Genomic DNA, 19,436 nt, shown 5'->3' on the forward strand with positions numbered 1-19,436 from the left:
TCATGATGAAAAAATAAGATGCAGAGATAGCTCACCACTGCTCAAAACCCCAAAGCCCAATCCCCCCACCAAACCCAGGGATTTCCTGACCTCCTTTTTGCACAACCAAATACTATTCAATAGATAGATAGAACGACTGTGTGTGTGTATGCTTTTTCATGTGTAAATTGTGACTTTCTAAGCAAGCAAGAGTCTATCCTTAATTTATGGCAGATGAAAAGGTTTTATCCCATACTGAGAGGTAGGTTTACTTTCTCATGTGTACTGGGTAGGGACTGGATGTTGCTGGTCCTCAGGGATATGTTGATCCAGCCTAAGGATATATGCAGCATTAGTTCTGTACATAGAAAAGGGTATATTGTAAACTAGCTGGGCAGTTAGAAAGCACCAGTTTCCTGTGGCAGAGGTTTTGAAAGAGAAGTAGTATCTTTAAATAAAGGCTACAATTAACTGGAAGTCCAGTGGAGGGACTTAGAGAGACATCAGTGGGCTTTCAGTCAAGCTTGAATAGCACAAAGAATACGTCAAGGAGTGTAATGTATAAAATTAGCAGAAACCCAGGAAACTACACAATATTAGCTGTCACAGATCACAACAGAGGCTTGGTGTGGGCAGGAGCTGCGGGGCTGCAGCTCCCCGTGCATGCTGGCATGGTGCAGTACAGCGAGGAGCAGCAATGCCCATCTCAGCTGCAGCTGGACCCAGTCCTGGTAAAGTTTTTTACTGGTTGCCCTCAGGGCACTAGTATGTTCCATGAAATCTGAAGTTTTTAAAGAGACAATTACAACAGAATTCTTCCTGCTAATGCAAACAAAATGAAATGTTGATTTCGGTTTTCAAAGATTTACCACTTCTGCTATGAGGAGGCATCTGCATAAACTAGCAATTTGTTGCAGAACCCCCCCCGAAGCTTTTAATTTCATACAAATGCTCAAATATTGAGCAATAAGACCTTGCACGTAAATAGCAAATTCTATATAATAACTTGCAAATACATGGCATAAAAATTGACAATATTATGCTGACAGTCCTTGGAAGTCTTCCATTGCACAGTGTGGCAAAGACGACAGAAGTAGTGTAGGTTGTCAGGAGGGGCCCTTGATGGAATTGAAGGATTTTTGTAGATGCAGTTTCATACCTTGCAGCTTGCAGAGGACCCAGACCTTTCAAGGCAGTTTGACCCAGAGTAGCAAGCCTGCACTGTCAGCAGAGATGCATCTGGAAGGCATTTGTGCTGTGGTCCATTGTGCTGGTGATGGGTGGGATTCCTGGGAAACCACTGGGGCGAGGCAGGAAAATGCTCTCCTTTCCTAGAGAGCTGGCAGAAAGCTCTGGGCTTGCACCTTTCATTGTGGAGACAGCACATGGATCCTATTTAAAGGTGCCTTTTACTCTTCCCACTCAGTAACTCACCATTGTCTGGAAAATAAAAGGAAGTTAAATAAACCAAAGTGAGATCACATTGCTCAGCCTGGCAATCCACCCTCTTCAGACTGATTTCGTATAGATGACTGCTTGTTTAGTCTCAGAATACCTTCCTCTTTCTTTCTGCACATCTTAGCATTTCTTTAAAAAGATATTGTAAAAATACCATTTTTTTAAAAATACCACTTGCTTGGGGGTGGGAACAGAGAGATTTGTCTTATCTCACTTGCGTAGGCAGACTGCATTTTGAAAAGTAATTTCAAGTGACACCCATGCTACATTTAATCTTAGACAGTAAGTCTGGAGTCTGGAAGTCCACTTCTAGCTGAAATTTTTAAAGTTGAGCATTTACACCTAATACAAGGCATTTTATGGAAAGGGGCTTTTATACTGTAGAGTGTGCTGAATGTTCAGTAGCAAAAAATGGAATATTTAATATTTGTGGAATTATTGCATATGGAAAATCTCCACAAATGGAGAGGCTCTCCTCCAAGCTTTCTTAGAAACAGGGTGATACTAAGGTCCACAAAGAAAGGGCCTACTCCTCCCACTGATACTCTAGAACAACTCTTTTGTGTTAGCTGGAAAGTGAGAGCATTTCTTCAGATTTGATGTATTGCCAGTTCCATCAGTGTATAGAAATAGGCTCCCACTGGCATGGACTCGTTTTGTAAGACTGGTCCTTGATTTTTCCTTGTAAGGTGATCTCAGCTTCATAGATGGCAACAGTCCTTTTTCCATTCACCTAACTCCAGTCCACAGTGCCAACAAAAATTTCCTTTGCTTTTGCAACAGATGATGGCAGGAGCTTCCCAGGGAGGCCCCTGGGGAAGGACTCTCGGTTATCTGATTGACATTTTCCACCCCCAATGCATTGTCACTGCAAGAGTAAAAAGGATATTTGGAGGCTGTGGTGTGCACATGGTAAATGTGTCCTTTGGGACACATGAAATCTGGGTACAGCTGCAGGTTTCCCTGGGGAAATCAGCTGTGGTAGGGGAGGCCACAAAGGTTAAGGAAGGTTATGATAAGCTGCATGGACAAGTGGTTATTTTGTCCCAAAAGCCGTTGCCTGTGATGGTATAGACTCAGTCGGTGTTTAGAGTGTGTGGCAAGCAGAGCACGTGTGTGAAGCATGTACTTAGTAAGCTTTGCAAGCAATTCACAGCTTGATCATGCCATATTTGGACCAAGCACAGTGATACCCAAACCTATACCTCCAGTTCCCATTATCCCAGTGTGTGCTGATGTCTATTGATCAAGCTGGCAGCCCCTCGCTCAGCAGAGCACTTGGGGATGTGCTGGGTGAAGGGCTCGACCAAACTCTGGCCTTTGGCTCAGGCTACAACCCATGGAAATCAGGAGATATGCCTGCTGGCTTGGATCACCTCCAGGTCAGGTCCCAAATCCTTAAGGATGGTCATTGCTCTGATTATTGCATGCTGCAAACATTGAGTGCATTGTTGGCACTGAACACATATTCAGAAATAACTTTTTTTTTTTTTAAACAGTAGGATTTTATTAGGTATGAAACCACAGGTAAAACATTTGTTGCAATCAATAACCCCCAAAATCACTTCCATATGGATATATATCATCAAAAATATACCCCGTTACTATCAAAAATATTCCCCTTTGCTAACAGTCAGCTATCATTCATTGAAGAGATCTCTCTTCCCTTAAAAAATGAGGTTACATCTATATACATTTGTACCACACGTGCATATACTGACACATGCGCAAGTTTCAATGAAGAAACTGTTTAACAGCTTCCCTATCCTTAAATTCTTCACCATCTCCTGTTGTAGGCACAGAATGCTGCTTTTGCTTCTACTTTCCCTCTTCCTCTCTCTTGATTCAATTCCATGTTCAGCCTTGACGTATTGTACTGCTTTTGTTTTTAAAATCTTTACTATTTTAGAATATTTTAATGCTTAACAAGAGGCATGTCAGTAGTTTGGTGCAGCCATTAAGTCTCTTCATATGGGTAATGGCAATCTGAGTGGTGGCTAGCCCTGCGGAAGACATATTTACATACATTTCTTCTTCACAGAGCCTTTTAGACGAAGACAGAGCCATCCTGGTCACTGGTATTGAGGGTTATGTTGCTGTTCACAATGCTTTCTACATAGCTAGCTGAATAGGTGACCTGGTAGCGACTGCAGGGACCACAGAAACACAGGAATGGACAGTACTTTAAGCAGAGATGATAAAGGTATTTCCTGAATTTTTCCCCAGCAAAGGCATAGATAAAAGGATTGAGACAACAGTGACTGAATGCAATGGTTTCAGTCAGGTGCATCGCATAGTCCAATGATTTAATTTGGTTGCAACTTGTGAATAACTCATAGTGCCTTAAAGTCTCTAGAAAAATCAGTACATTGTAGGGGGACCAAAACAGAAAAAACACGACCACCACAACCAAGATCAGTTTTATGGCTCGTGTTTTTTTCTGATTTTTGCAGGTCAGCAGGGTTTTGACAATCCCACAGTAGCAATAGCATATGATACAGACTGGGATGAAAAAGCCGATGGTGTTCAGCTCCACATTGCAGAACACTGGCCAGATGTTCTCCAGCAACTGGGGGAAGACAGAAATGCAGTCATTTTCTACCAGCTGGGAGAACACAAAATGTGGCACTGAAACTAAAACTGCTATTGCCCATACTCCGCAGGTTATAAGAAAGCCATGTTTCACTGTTCTGGATTTCAGAGAATATGTTGCCTGGACAATGGCCAAGTATCTGTCAATACTGATAACAGTGATAAAGAACATGCCCCCAAAGAAACCAATGTAATACAGAGAGGAAACAGCTGTGCATGGAATAGTCCCAAGGGTCCATCCGCGGACCGTGTTGGAAGCCCAGAAGGGGAGGGAGATCACGAAGAGAAGGTCCGAGATAGCCAAGTTCAGGAGATAGATGTCAGTGATGCTTTTTTTACTGCCTTCTTTCATAATAGCAAAAACCACCATTAGATTCCCTGTGAGGCCAAGAGCAAACACTGCAATGTAAAATATTGGCAGAAATATTCTCCCAAATTCTTGGATGTCAGTCTTATTGCAGGAAAAAGCATGTTCGTCATAAGCATATTCAGCTGTCGTTTCTGTGAATGCTTCCGTCATGCTGAATTTTCTGGCTAGAGGCAACATGAAAAGGGAAAAGAGAAGAATGTTAGAGAGAGAGGCAGTATCTGCTATGGTAAAATACTGAGACCTCATCAACACGCACGCTTTAGGATTTTGCCACTGTTGGGTTAGTGAGAGTGGTATTACTGCAGAGGTGATGGTAGTTACTAACAACAGCCCAGACTCTGCTGTTACCTGTGCTTCACTGCAAATTAGCTCTTTAGGATAAGAAAAAATAAATGAGAATTTCAAGGGCTGTTGAATAAACCCCTGCTCATTGGAAGAGCAGCAGAAGCAGCAGCGAACTGATATCTGACTAACTGAGCTCTGCAGGTGGTGCATCACAGTGTGAGAAATGCAGGCACCCTCCCAGTCTATTGGGCAGTGCTCAGCAGGAAACGATACTGTACATGTAGCTGTTGATCAGCATGCAGTGCCTGTCAACACCACCAAGAGCCCAGTCTCACCCCACACGTTAACCCTGGGGTGGAAATGCAGTAAGATGCCCAGTTTGGTCAGATCTGAGCCGATGCTTGCTGATGTGGGAGGAGCAAAGTTTGCACTGGGACATCCCTTGGGAGCAAGCGTATCTTTGATGAGGTTTTTTTTTGTAAATGGTCAAAAGAAGAGAAACTATACTAACCCTCTTCCTCAAGCGCCAAAGTGTCTCATGACTGCTCCTGCCTTGGCTGTGAGTTAGTCAGGTTGGAGGCAGGGCTTGTTAGCTTGGAGGCTGCAACCAAAGAGAGTATGGGGTGCAGGTGTGTGACCTCTGGGCTCACTGGTCTGCACATCTAATACCTTGGCGCACCCGTCAGTTCCTCTGCGCTCCCTTGGGATGTGGTGGTCAAGTCTCTGCAAAGATTTCTTTTTGCAGGGAACCAAAAATCCTAGAGGGGTGCAGATGTTGCTGCATTTGGTCTGCTCCCTGGCTGGGGTAAAGAGCTTGTGCGTATCTGTTACTTGCTCTTGCTGCAGGAAATGAAGGAGATTGAGTGTGATACACTGCAGAAGCCCGGGGAGATGACAACACAGCCAAACCAGCCTGTTAAAGCGGAGACTGAAAGGAAAGGTCAGTGATAACAAAACTGCAACTAATAACTACCACCTGGTCACAGTGTCACCATCTTCTTACAGGAACCCCTGTTGACTGTAAAGAAGGGACTTAGTTCGGTGACCATAAGCTATCTCTAATACAGATGTTTACATCTCCTGTTAGTGGGAGATGTAGGCAATACAGCCGATGAAGAGCAGTGCATCCGATCCAACAGAGGTCAGGCCAACTCTGCTTTAAAGACAAGACAGACTACTTTCCAGGCTCTGCTGACAGTGTTGATGAAACTCCTTTTGACTGTAAGGAGAGCATGGGCACATTACTCAGTGGTCGACACTGATGGTGTATAATTACTCCCACTCCTGCTGCTTTGAGCAAAGCAGCTGGAATCCCAGCCTACATGTCCACGTTTCACTGATAGCAATATTTTTTATAGCCTCTGTTTAAATAAGCCTTGCAAGATTAAACATGAAATAAAGATGTCCTGAGGTGTGAGACAGTCCTTGCCCAAGAGGTTTCATATGACGTAGTGGTGACTACAACAAACGCCCCAGTAGGTGGCTACTGTGACCAGATTGACATTTTCTCCTAATGCCTCATTGCCAGAGTGCCGTTTGTGGTGTAGGCCGTGAAGTTCTGGCCTCTTATTTTGTAGCCATTTCTCAAAGAGGGTTTTTTTGCTAGTTGGCAATGCAGGCTTTCCATTTTAAAATATCTTCTTATTCTGAAAGTTCAAAGCCTAGCTGTCCCCAAAACATTTAAATGAGAAGTGCCCATAGTCATTAGAAAACAATCTTTGTGGTTTTGCACAGGAAAAGTGGGCTAGAAGAAGGGCTGTCTCAGCACTGGTAGTTTCAGGGCATAGGCACGGTGCAGGGAAGGCTGTTTGCAGCAGGCAGGCACACCCACGGGCTGAGCGGCTCTTGCAATGCCTTTCCATTTGAACTGGGAGCTGAGTCTGCCTGCAGAGTCTGTCCAGCCCCTTGCATGCAGCCCGGTTTAATTCTCCAGGTTCTGGAGAATTAATGTTGAATCTGACATCAGCAGAATTAAAGGGGACGAATAGGAGATGCCTATGTGCTGGGGCAGAAGCAGACAGCAGTTGCAAACAAGATACTGATTTTCCACTGGTGAGATAACTAATTAGAGTTGCCTACTGAGATATGTGACAGGTTCCTCACCTCTTCATGTGTCTGTCCAGCCTACTTTATTTACCCTGTTGAGGGACACAGAAATGAGCCGGAGACATCGTACATAATCCCAATAGCCCATCATTGTCTGCCTTCCCATTCTGATGTTTTCTTTCTCTTCTTCTGTGCCTAAATGTACGCAACAGGTGCCTTTAAAATGAAAAGAAGTGTTGGGGTATGCCAAGTCTCTTGTGCTGAATATGAGTCGCTACGCCAGCCCACCCAGCTACTTGGACTGAGCTGTTACTGCACCCATCTGCACAGTGCCAGAGCCTCCATCTTACTCTGCAGGTTGATGTGCTCCACAGCTGGTTCTTCACCGAAGCACTGGTGTACAGTAGCTGAGGGCTACCAAAATGATTGGAGCTGGAGCTCCTGGTGTATGAGAAGATGCTGAGAACGGGGTTTGATCAGCCTCGACAAGAAACATCTCAAGGGAGATCTAGTGAGAAGGTGTAAAGGTGAAGCAGAGAACTTTCCTCAGAGGAATAAGAGGCAACGGCCATGGGAAATTTTTACTCACTACATGGAAAAAAAATTTCACCGTGAGGGTGGTCAAACACCAGGACAGAGCTTCAGGGAGGTTGTGGATCTCTGTCCCTGGAGGTACTTGAAACTCAGCTGGCCCTGCTCTGAGCATGAGTTTGGACAAGAGACTTCCAGAAGTCCTGTCCTAACTTTGTGACTCTGCGACAAAGCTGGACAGAGGCCACGTTGTCTTTGCAAAGTTTACTCTACTCTCTGAGAGCCTCTAGCTGTGCTGGTCCTTCCCATGCTTGCTTCCTTAATTCATATCTAGAAAGGCAGCTTGTTCCTCTGGAGAGTTTCCATATGTGTCCATACAAGCCATTGCACTCTGTTGGGCGCAGGGAGGATTTCACACATGTAAGGAAACGCGGCTCCCACCACAGGGTAGCCCTCAGGTCTGGCAGACTTCTGCACAGGCTGTACCCACTGGCATTGCCTGGAGAGAAAGCTGGGTGTGGGAATGGCCACCTTCTTCACAGGAACACATTTACGTGGAGGTGCAGGATGAACTCCTGCCCTTATTGAAGTAAAGAGGAACATCACTTGGGTTGGGATTTTTCCTGAAGTACCTTTTCAGTCAGGTAATCTCCTCTAGCTCACTGATGGGGATCGTTTATTTCTACAGTAGCAAATTATTTCCTTTACTCTTGGATAGGTGGTTGCAAAGCCCATGTACCCACGCCAACGGGAAGGACAAGTAGCTGCATAGCACATCCAGGGGCAAGTGAAAACTGCACTTACCAAAATGACACTGATATCTGAAACTGCTGGCACAATCTGTGGCTTGTTCACTCTCTAGCTCCTGGATTTTGTGTATGACCAGCCACACACTCTTATCCTCCCACCACCACACATCCTGCATATGCAATGCTGTCAGTTCTTTTTGAATATTTAGCTCCTCTGATACCAATTTGCTCAGTTTAAGCTGATGTTACTCAACAGGTGGGCTGCAAACTCCAAAGCGCTCCCAAACCCCAGCCCATGCCAGGTAGGCCTAACGTGATGAATTTTTCTTGCACCCTAAAGTGAGGAAACTAAGCTCTGCCCGTCCTCCATCCGTCCCTGCCAGGTATTCTCTGTCAGCCTCACAAAGCCCACCACAGTGCATGCTATAGTCTTCTCGCTGTCAGTTTCAACCCAGTTTGCTCTCTTGTGCTTATGACAAATGTTCACCTAAGGGACAAAGTGAACTGAAGAACATAGAGGACACTGAAGAAGGACTGCAGGGCTGTGAGGTCCCTCCACCAGACATTTTCCCTTGCTGACTACAGGAAATAGTAGATTCACTTCTGCTTCTCATGGAACTGCTCAACCGCTTTGCTCTCTCTCCAGATTTCCCCAGCCGTTTTACACCCTACTCCCCACAAACACTTCTGCTCTTAATCACGTTTATAGCTATCTCAAAGACAAGAGTCTGCAGGACCAAAACCCCTGTTTCTCAACCCGGCTATTCCCGACAACCATGTGCACTATATGTAATACATAGGGAAGTGAAATTATGAGAGATCCACAAACTCCTCTAAGCAACAGAAGTTGCATTTCAACCTTCAAACAGCACTGGCATCAGGCTGGGTAACACAAGAGCGAAATCCTGTTCATGCATCTGATCTTTCCAGTTATCACCCCTGGTACTTCAGCCAAGTGCCACGTTACAAGCTTTACTGCCAAGAAGAGGGGTCTGCGAGCGCTTCGCCTCTCCGTGATGCCTCTGCTGTCACCGAATGAAAAGAAGTTAAAAAACATAACCAAACCCAGACCTCTGCCAGAGGGTCACACTTCAGATTTGCACAATACGCTGATAAAAGTATTTAAGCCTCAGAAAGATTTTCACACCTTAGTCAGCATTTCTGGGTGAGGCTGACTTGGACGCTTTTCTCATGCAAGCAAAGCAGGTTTTCAGTGCATGCTGAATGGGCCGGAGCTGCATGTCGACGATTCAGCTGGCCCAGGGAAGCTGGCGGCTTTGTGGGAACCCCTGTGAAACCCTACAGGCACATAAGCCTTTCTCACCCTTAGATCTGAGCTGCCACCACCCTACCCAAATATAAACGCCATTGCTTTTGTGCACTTGTGGCTACACCCATCTGCTTCTTGCCAGCTGGTGATCCTTGGCAAGGCCGTAGGGATGTCCTTGGGTACCTCCAAATGAAATGTCGTAGCTGCTGGTGGCACTTCTAACACATACAAAAAGAGATTTAAGGGAATTAACCAGAACTGGGTGGAAACTATCAGGAGAGATGTGAGTCTTAATAGCACTCTTAAGCAGCCTGGCGCCAAGCAGCTACCACACAGTCACCAGACTGCTGCGGACAACTCTAACCACACGGTTGGGGTGATACCCAGAACAAAACTTAGACTTAAGGGCAAAACACTAACCAGAGATGGGGCTCGATTTCTAGTCTGACACCCAACTGGTTCCTGTAATTCACTTAGCTTAGCTTTCAGAGCAGGGTGTCTCTGTTCTTAGGGGACGGTCGCTGGAGTTGCTCGGGATCGTGTTAGATAGCCAGGGTCAAAAGCAGGCCCAGCTCAGCAGATGCAGTTACTTTAAATCTTTAATCTCAGTCTTTTATTAAGTGGGAAGACGTTCTCCCTGTTCCACCTCTACAGGTGCTGGAAGCAGCTGACAATGCTGACCTTTGTAAGCAGGAAGCAAGGTGAAACAGCTAGTGTAACCTAACTTTTAACATGGGCAAAATAAAATTCAAACAGTAAAGGGGGAGAGTGTAGCTAATGCTAGTCTGCGTGGCTTTATAGAGGAGGAGCTTTAGTTTGGACATCTGATGAGATTGCAAGGTTGATAAAGGGTACTGCGCGGGAGAGTAGGAGCTTTGACTTGCAGTGCCTGATATTTGATTGACACACGTCTCCAGCCCAAAGCAACACAAACCGAACAAAGCATTACAATGGGATTTGGGCTGGTTAGCTGTCAGATCTCAAAAGCCAGCCATCTGTGGAGGAAGCCTCACCCAACTAGGAATATTGCTTGTAAGAGGTCTGCAGGAGCGACGAGTTGAAAGCCCAAAACTCTTCAGTATTTTCATCACTAGTCTGAAAGCAGATTGGGAATGAGAGCTGGCAGGGGGAAGTGATAAAAGAGTTAGAGTTGGACAGTGATTCAGACAAATCTGAGTAATCTGGGGCTTCTCGGATGATTCACGTTGGCTTTAATGTAGCCAAAGTGACACACTTGGGAGTTAAACAACACAGACCATGTCTCGGGAGTGGGCGCATCCACTAGGAAACCTGACTGCCAATACGGGCAGACTCTGAAACCAAGCTCCCAGCCCAATGTCCCAGTAAGAAAAGCTGATGCAACCCTCGGGTGTTTTAAGAGGTGCTAAATGGGAAGGAGCAAAAGAGGGAAGACTTTACCATTGCAGAGCTTGGTACTGAGGCTGTAGGCATACTTTGATAACACTTGATTTCACTTTTACTCATGTTAATACAATCTTGCTAATTTAGCGGGATTGGCCATAGCATAAACCAATGCATGAAAATTCAAACCAGAAACATGCAAGCTAGAAATCAGATACACATTTTTAACGGTGAAAGGCTGATGACTGGAACAAACTTAAAGTAGGAAAAGGAGATTTTTGCATGTCTGAGGGTCTCCACGTCAAGAGAAGGTATCAGTCTGGGAAATGGGTTTAGGCCAGACACAATGGAGGAGCTCAGCGGGGGGTACTGGGTAAAACCCTGCAGCCCCTGACAGCCTGGGAGGCAAAACAAATGGGCTATTGGGGCAGACTCCTCTTAAAAACCATGACTCTGTTTTGGTAATAAATGACTGAAAAAGCCAACCCATCCTCTCCCAAGGTACTTCAGCCGTACTAGCTAGCCCAAATCCTGGGATGGGACCCCCTGGAAGGAAGTGGGGTCTCGTGAAGAGCATGGAGCAGCTGTTGGGGTGGGGTTAGAGGGCAGCTATATGATGGCTGTGGAAGGAAAGCAGCACAGTTTGGGAATGGGGATGTTGTTATCAAACAGCCAGTCTGTACTGCTTCTGTTAAACCCTGCATGTTTTCCCTACTTCTAACCAGCTTTATCATTCCTCCGTCACTTCTGAGTGGGTGTGGTGTAATCCCAGATGCATTCTTGCTCCCCCAGTCCTTCCCTGATGACTTTAAGGTGAGGAAATTACTTTCTTTGGTGTTTCTTCTTTCTTCTGTGATTTATTCTCAGATCAGCTGGACCATTTCTGGGGCCCAGCAGAATTCTGCAAGCTTAATAATTGCTTATCAATTTGAGTGATTTCATTTATGGAGGCTCCCCCCAAGACTTTGAGGCTGTTTTTTAAAAGCAAGTAGTGATCTGGGCTGCTTCATTATTGGATTTTCCAACTCAAGGTGAAGTTCAAGGTGCAGAAGCATGATGCTGAGGCTTTCTGAAAATGAAGGCTTTCAAGGTGTCCTAAATAAAGGACCCAGAAATGGAAGCTGAACAAACCACTGCTGATTAAGATAGATATAAGCCTGAATATTGCAGAGGCCTGTTGTCCCTTTACAAAGGCATTTAGGTCAAAAGGATGAAAAAAAGGCACCTTCCCTGAACCAGTTCTACAGTTTTTATACCAACATCACAAACTAAATTAGAAGCAGACACCACTAGTTGGAGATGAGCAGCGTGTAAATCTACAAACTTAAACCAATAGTTTTGGGTAAAAAAATACATTTGAAAAGATCAGGCTTGGATCATGGAGGGCAGGAGGGGATAGTATAGAGTCCAAGATCACCAGGATCTCTCTCACCTTCACCTAAGGCTTATAACATTGGAAAGTGCTTTCTCAAAGATGCTCCATGCTAACCTGGAGATAACTGCAGGGCAGCAAATAACCAGGGCACAAGTTTCAGCTTAACCCATTGCATCAAAATGAGGTGTACTCTGATTTATAAAGAAAACACAAAAACATGGACTTACTACTGTCTCTGCCAGCAGCGAGGGCTTCACCGCCTGTACTTCAGAGCAACCACAGGAATATTATTTTGAACAAGATCTTGCTCTTGCTCTGTCAGTGCACGGTCCAGCTGGCCAGGCCAGTGGCCTCACTCAAGCTGCTTGTGCTACCGTTACAGCAAAGCGGGCACAGGGGACTGAACCCTGATACCCTGGGCAAATTCTACCCCCAGCGACATCCCTCCAACTTGCTGGTTTTGTCACCCTGCCAGGAAGACTCGCTGCAAGCCGTCTGGGAGGGACAGCAGCATGGCAGCTGTGTGTGGTTTGCTGGGGCCATGGCAAACCCTGCGAAACCCCTGGCAGCTTACCCCTGCAGTTGCTGATGTATTTATAGCAAAAGCTGTAAGCTGAAGGTTTCAATGGTTTCAGCTCCTTCCCTTGACTCTGGGGAGGACCAAGCCCCTCTGAGGCTGACAGGGTGGCCATGCAGGGGACTTGGTGCCTACACACTGGGGGTCCCCGCTGCTCCTTAATGGAGCAGGGAATAGGCTCATGTTTCAGGACATGACCAAGGCTCTTGAGCAAGTGAAAATGCAGATAGTCATATCAAGGCATTTTCCTGGGGTGCCATCATTCATTCCAATCATTCTTCTAAATGGGAGCTAAGCACTGGGGGGGCTTCTGAAACCCCCCCCAAGGCATTGGTCTGAGCCTCTGGTGGTCAGAATACATTTAGAAATCTGGCCCTAAGGAGGTCAGAGCCTTAAATATTGGTTTCAGAAATGACATGCATTTAGGAAATATGACCTGATAGTATGATACAGGCTCCTGTGTCTCCCCTGGATCTTAAAATCAAGGTTCAAAAAAATCACTGGAATGGTTCTGAAATTTTCATCCGTGACTCTCTGGGTTCTGATTTTGTGCTCTCAATCCTATGACCAGATCCAAGGGTCTTCTGCAGAGCCTCTGCAACCTGAGATGGTTTCCAGGCAGTGTCCTGCCCCGAGGGACCGACCAGAGGATGGGAAATTAGGTAAGTGATGTGAAAATCATGTTGAAGTGCAGTATTTATTTTTGTCCTCGCAGAGGTTGGGGAGCACTTTAACTCAGCTGCTGGGGGGCAGTGGCAGAGCTGGGGAGGGACCAGGTGCCCTCCCAAGAACTGCCCGCAGGGCACTGGGTGTTTGGGGTTCTCGTCTGACTGGATGGTGATTGCCAGGACCAAGATTTTATTGGAAAATTTGTTTCACAGGTATTTCCTCCAGCCTGTTTGTTCCCCTGTTTGCCCTTTCCGCTTGCACAGTTGCTTGTGACACTCTGTATCTTATTTTATATGTATAGCTGAGCATTTTGCCAGTGTTTTCTCTTACCTGCTCTTCCTCAGTATTTCTTTTTCCTAAGCCTTCCCTTCTTAAGTGGCATGCAAATTTCTTCTGTATTTTTCTGTTGAAGGGACAGTGAAAACAGATGATTGTTTGTAGCTATGTGCACTGTTTGTACTTGTTTATGGTTACCATTCGCTCTGTCATCTCACCACCTTTATCGTGGTGCCTATTTACTTCCTGACCTGCTTTTTGTTATTAATAAGCTCACATTGCCTCAGCATCCTTGAGAAATCTGAGAAGGCTCTCTAGAAATGGGAGATCTCTTAAATCATCTCCATCATTTTAGAGAGCAGCGCACATTACACCTTCTTGACTGCATCCAGATGAGATTTAAGTTCTGGAGCTGCCAGCCCCTTCCTGGTAAGATCACATCTACTATGTGATTTACTCTCAATTTATTATGTGTTCTCCCTTTTGGACTTCTGCACTGCCCAAGCCCTCATAATTCATCGCAGTTGCTGTCTTTTATGTTGTCACCCCATGCACTGCCTCCACGCAGGGTTTGCCCCAACAGACCAGACTTTGGGAACTGCTGTTTCTGGATCTGTGTTTATATCACACAAGTACTTAACAGGCTGCCGCCACTGTATTACCCAAATATCTCACCCAAACCAGCAGATAGCTTTGTGCGACATCCTTCCCATGGAAAGCTGAGTCACAGAGAAAGTAAGTAATGTGCTCATACAGAAAGTTGGGTTTTCATGTTTTTTGGATTTCTGCCATTCTCTTGCTGGCTGGTCTGTCCACATCACACACTTTCTTACCAGATTTTCTGTATTGGGCTGTCTTTCAGTGTCACTGATGTTTGGGATGTTGGTTCACTGACCAAAACTAAAAGCAAGTAGTGCTAGTGAGTTGTGAAATCCCTGCAGACATCTAACAAAAACCATCTAATGAAGTAGAAGGGCTGTATCTTCTTCGTCTGTCCTTCTGGGCTAATGCTGCACACTAGTCATCTATCAGCATTTTGCTTTAACCTTGAGGACTTCTAGCCAGGGTGAATATTTCTCTTACCACAAGATGCCACAAGTAATTAGTCACCAAGTAAAATTTCTCTGCCTTGGTCCACTTTGATTAATAAAACGTTCCCCTTTCTACTTTCACAATTTGTAAACATTACCCACATCATCTTTACCCAAACTAAATATCATTTAGATTCCAAGCACTAAGCAGCGAAGAGTTTCCTTGAGTTCATGAGACACTATTTCTTGTCATCCTGCTCTGTCAAATTATAGGTAAAATATAATTGTCTCTTACCTTAATTCATAGCTGCATTGAAAAACCAATGTCTTCTTCAAGACAAGCCTGTTTGGGTTTAAATGTATATTTCCTCTTCTCTAGTGCTCATGCCTACCCTATGAAACATGTGAACTTTGGCAGGGCAGCTTCCTGGGCTGAGCTTCGGGGCTGAGCTGAGAAAGTATTAATGTGCTCTGCTCCGGTCCTGCTGGCGCCTTGTGAAATTGTGAAGCAGGATGCGGCCACTCAGAGGGGCAGAAGTGCTTAAGGAGGACAGGACTTGCACAGGAGACATAAATGCCTGAGGAGCTTCATACTCAGCGTCTAAAAGCTCTCACCCACTTGGTTCCCCCTGTCCGATGCAGAATGAGATATTTTTGACTCAGACACAGTGGTACAGTGTATAGACATATGAGTCTGGTACGATAGCAGAGGCCTTGAGCAGTGGGGACACGGGATGCAGCACAGGTACAGGATGGTAAAAGATGGTGCACAGGCTGGCACTGGGGACCCCCACACCTATACACAACTCACTGATGGTCAGTTAAAAAAATGCAGACCTGGAGCTGGCAAAACTGGGTTTAGCAGTAACAGAACAAAACCAGTATCTAACATACATAAGGGGCACCGCACACAGTAAATTGGGTATAACGTGAGGTTGCAGACCACTGAAGACAGAAGGTATAGAAGCATGTTAGAAAACACATAAAACCGACCCGAAGCAGATCCTAGAGGGAGGCAGAAAAAAAAAATCAGCACAAACATCACGTTTGTCCCATGGAAGGGCTGGAGATGCTGACAGCTTGTTCTAACATCCCACCCCACCACCGCCACCTGGGTGAAACCACCGGCCTTAGCACCCAGCGGAGCAGGGAAAGCGTGAGTGTACCACCAGGAAAAGGGCTAGAAACTATGTGTGTGCAAAACAATTTTAACTGCATTAGTATTCTTCCTTTTTCTGTGACCAGCAGATCTAGACTGATAAAGATTGGAGCCTTGAGATTGCCATTACACTAACAATATATTCTTGGCTTTACCTATACATACGTTGTACCTCCTCTTTGCCTATAAACAAGATTTTGAGTGTAACATCTTTCTGCAGCCCAGGGCTTCCAGTGGACCGGAGGAGTATGAGGGTTTAAAGCATTGGCATGTTCATTAATCAAGGAGTCTTCTTGGCCCCTGACCCGAGCATCACGCTCAGGGTTGTGTTACGGGTGCACCCACAACTGGGATGCAGCGTAACACATTTCCAGGCACCGCCGGGGCACGCAAAGCAGTTCATCTGGGGTGAAACCAGGTGGGAGGCTGTGCAGTGGGGTGACCCAGGACACTGCATCCGTCTGGGGGCTGTACCAATACCGAGGTCCTCCAGCACAAGTAGGAATACAGTCTTGGAAACACCTCCAGGTACTGTCCCTGCCTCAGATACCAAGAGAGGTTAAAATGCCTTCTCCCTGAAGGCAGACTTGTGGGGCCTCTGTCCAGGCTGAGCTGGATGGGGGTTTTGGGGTGGAGAGCATCTTCCAGGTTGTCTGAGCTGTTGCACATTGATTGGTGTAGTGAGTTGCCAGGCAAATATTCTTGTATAAGTTTAGTTCTGGTATTTCTGCCAGTTACATGTTTCTTCGTGATGTTATGGCTAGGACAAGTGCCCATGGAAATAGTCAGGGGACCGATACCTGGTTGGGTATTAGCCAGGAACAGCAAAGATACACTGCTGAAAATAAAGTTTAGGGATTAGTAAAAGACCAGAGCAGCAGATTTTCAAAACTCACCTTTTTCTCCTTTTTCTCTGACAAGTGCCAGCAGCCCCATCCTGCCCCTTCTTTAACAAAAGATGTAAAAAACTCTGCACTTTTTTCAGGAAAACATCAAAAGGCTGATGGGTGGTTTCTCCCCAAACACTGAAAGTAGGAGCTATGACTGCCAAAATTACGAACTTTCAACTTTCAGAAAGATAATTCCTGGTATATGGTACTAAGGAAACATTCTCATTGTGTGATAACCATAAGATTCAGAAAGGCAAATGAAGGTTTTCTTGATGCCAGTGGTAGTCTGATGTTATGCCTGCAGTGCTGCCCTGGCTGTGGGTCCTGCAGAAGGTGTGTTGTGATTCAGAGGACACCCAAATCTAAACCTGTCTCCCATATCCTCACAGGTATGATGAAGGGCTGCACTCTCCCCAGCCCCCACCTCCCACAGCCTTATAAAAAAGGTATGGATAATCCAGGTGGAGCTTCCCCACTGGGGACCTGCACACACTGAGCTGTTTTGCAGCTGACCTGTAAAACATGGGTTGCCAGAGCTCAGGCAGCCACAGCCACCCTCATGCTGGTGAGCACCCACTCCTGGGTCACCAATACTCAGCACAGCACCTCTGGTGTTGCTCTTTGCAGCAAAAACCTTGCAAATAAGGGTCAGGACTGCTTGTATAACAGCAGGAGAGACAGTCCCCAGCCACTGCTTGCCGCCGGGTAGAAAGGTCCTCCTTACAGCTGGGTTTCCCTGAAGGCAGTCATCAACCCCTTCCCTCCCGTGCTGCCCAAAATTCAACTGGAACTGAACACAGAGCAGGCTATTACGCTCATGAAGAAATGAGGTTTGTGAAAGGGGTACCCACATGGCTTTTAACTAAAGGATTTCACATAAAGAGAAACTAAGTCAGGCTGGTCACAGATGTGCTCAACAGACCTCCCTGGGAGACAGAAAAGGCTTTCTGTTGTATTCTGCTGTTAGTGATAATGCTAGATAAGAGTGCTGCTCATTACCATGGTGTGCGCCTGTAGTGCAACATAAATAGGTATGAACACTGCCTGAAAGACAATTGCAACATCAAGAAATATCTCTGCTTTACATCGTCAACCGCTATTCACCCTCCGGTGTTCAGGGGACAGCTCAGAGATAAGAAAGTCTAAGTAAGGTGCTGAAAAGACTTTCATTCTGGTCCATACATGAGGGGGAAAAGCATCATTTGTTTTTCCAAGCTAAAAAGAGACCTTGCATCCCTAGTAACCAGAGAGATTTTCCTGGGAAGGGCTAGGTAGAGTTTGCTGCCTTCCCAGCTGCAAGGCACAGGAGGGTTTCAAAGGAGGAAGTCAAGAGTAAAGGATGTGCTGTGCAGGAATACGGTGGGTAAAGAGCGGGCAGAGCCCCTTTTCTTTTTATTCCATCTCCCTCTGAGTTGCCTTCCAAATTTGAAACCTTATCTCTCTCAACATCTGGGGAGACCAACGGTACTTCCACACCAGCAGCATCTCCTCCTGCTCTGTTGCCAGGCTGCCAGGTCAACTCGGGGAGGCAGGCTTTTGCACAGCACCAGGGGCAAGTTCAAGCTTTGTGGACTAAAGCACTTGGTAAAGAAATGTCTGGCCTAAAGGATCAAAATGCTGTTCTCCCCAGCGCACCTTGCTTTCACTTCCATGTGGGAAAGCCTGATGGTGATGGTTGTCTACAGAAAGGGGCTCTCTTGGCTCTTGAGAGCTTCATTGGAATCCCCTTTGCAGGGCAGATGGGCAACTGTAACTGCCTGGGGGTACCAGAGGGAGCCCCGGGAACCTCCTCTCTCCCAGTGCTGTGACACCAGGGCTTCCCTCTGCAGACTTCAGAGACTTGCCAAACTCTTTTTGTCTGATTTATCGCTTTGCTCAATAGGAAAGCAGTTACACCTGAGACCACGGCAGAGCTGGAATGAGTAAGCAGAGACAGAACATGGTTTTGGAGATGTAGCAGAAATGGCTCTTGAGGATTTCATTCCTTGGAGACAGGGAGAAAAAGGGCTAGTGTGGAGAATAGCCTATGGAGATGCTACTTTTTAAATGTAGAGGGGAAAAATGTCCCTACACACTTGCAAGCATCCACACATGGATGATAAAAGAGCAGACAGGGTCCTGTTTTGACTTCCTCTGCTATGCTGAGCAGCTACTGGGATCTTTTAGTATTACAACTAACTTTGACTAAACCATGGCCATTTGCATCATGTTTGGCTTTCTCTCTGAAGACACAACAAAAGCTTATCCAAAATGATTGCTCCAAGGAGCAGACTTCAACCCTGGAAAGCTTGCAAGCCTGAATGGTGCATTTGAAATGCTCCCAAAGGGTCCTGAGCTCAGGAGGCAGCTGTCCGTCCTCTTCCCCTGGGGCTGCCAGCTGCTGCTGAACGGTGATGGGACCATGTTGCTGGGTGCAGCTACAACAGACACTTGCGCTGCTTCCCCAAGCAAAGTAACAGCAGCACTCAGATGGCTTACATCCCAAGAAAGAGCTCTTTCAGCTTGAAGCCCTGCCAGGTTCTTCTGCATTTGTTTCAAGTGGAGGGACAGGAGCAAAACCCAGGCATCTGTGACCTTCACCACACTGTCAGTAGTGTGCCATGGAGCCTGGAGCTATATTGTTCAGGCTGTATCCTTTGGAAATCCTTGGTAAGGCTGGGTGGTGAGCAGGGATGGAGCCCCCGGGTCCCACTGGAGCTCTCTGATGCAGAGCTGCCCCGCACAGCTCAGCAGCGCGACTGCACTGATCCCTGCTGGACATTTAGAAACATAGACTCATAAAATCATAGAATCATTTAGGTCGGAAAAGACCTCCAA

General features: G+C 46.1%; 1 protein-coding gene across 1 annotated transcript; it reads right to left on the reverse strand.

Moving 5' to 3' along the window:
- Positions 1-3,484: 3,484 nt before the first annotated feature.
- Positions 3,485-4,549, reverse strand: CX3CR1 (chemokine (C-X3-C motif) receptor 1). The gene has a single exon (XM_010570649.1). The coding sequence runs from the start codon at positions 4,547-4,549 to the stop codon at positions 3,485-3,487; it is 1,065 nt and encodes a 354-aa protein (XP_010568951.1).
- Positions 4,550-19,436: the final 14,887 nt, after the last annotated feature.

The sequence above is a fragment of the Haliaeetus leucocephalus genome, unplaced genomic scaffold (genome assembly GCF_000737465.1).
Source record: "Haliaeetus leucocephalus isolate CR32 unplaced genomic scaffold, Haliaeetus_leucocephalus-4.0 Scaffold298, whole genome shotgun sequence".
Classification (NCBI taxonomy): Eukaryota; Metazoa; Chordata; class Aves; order Accipitriformes; family Accipitridae; genus Haliaeetus; species Haliaeetus leucocephalus.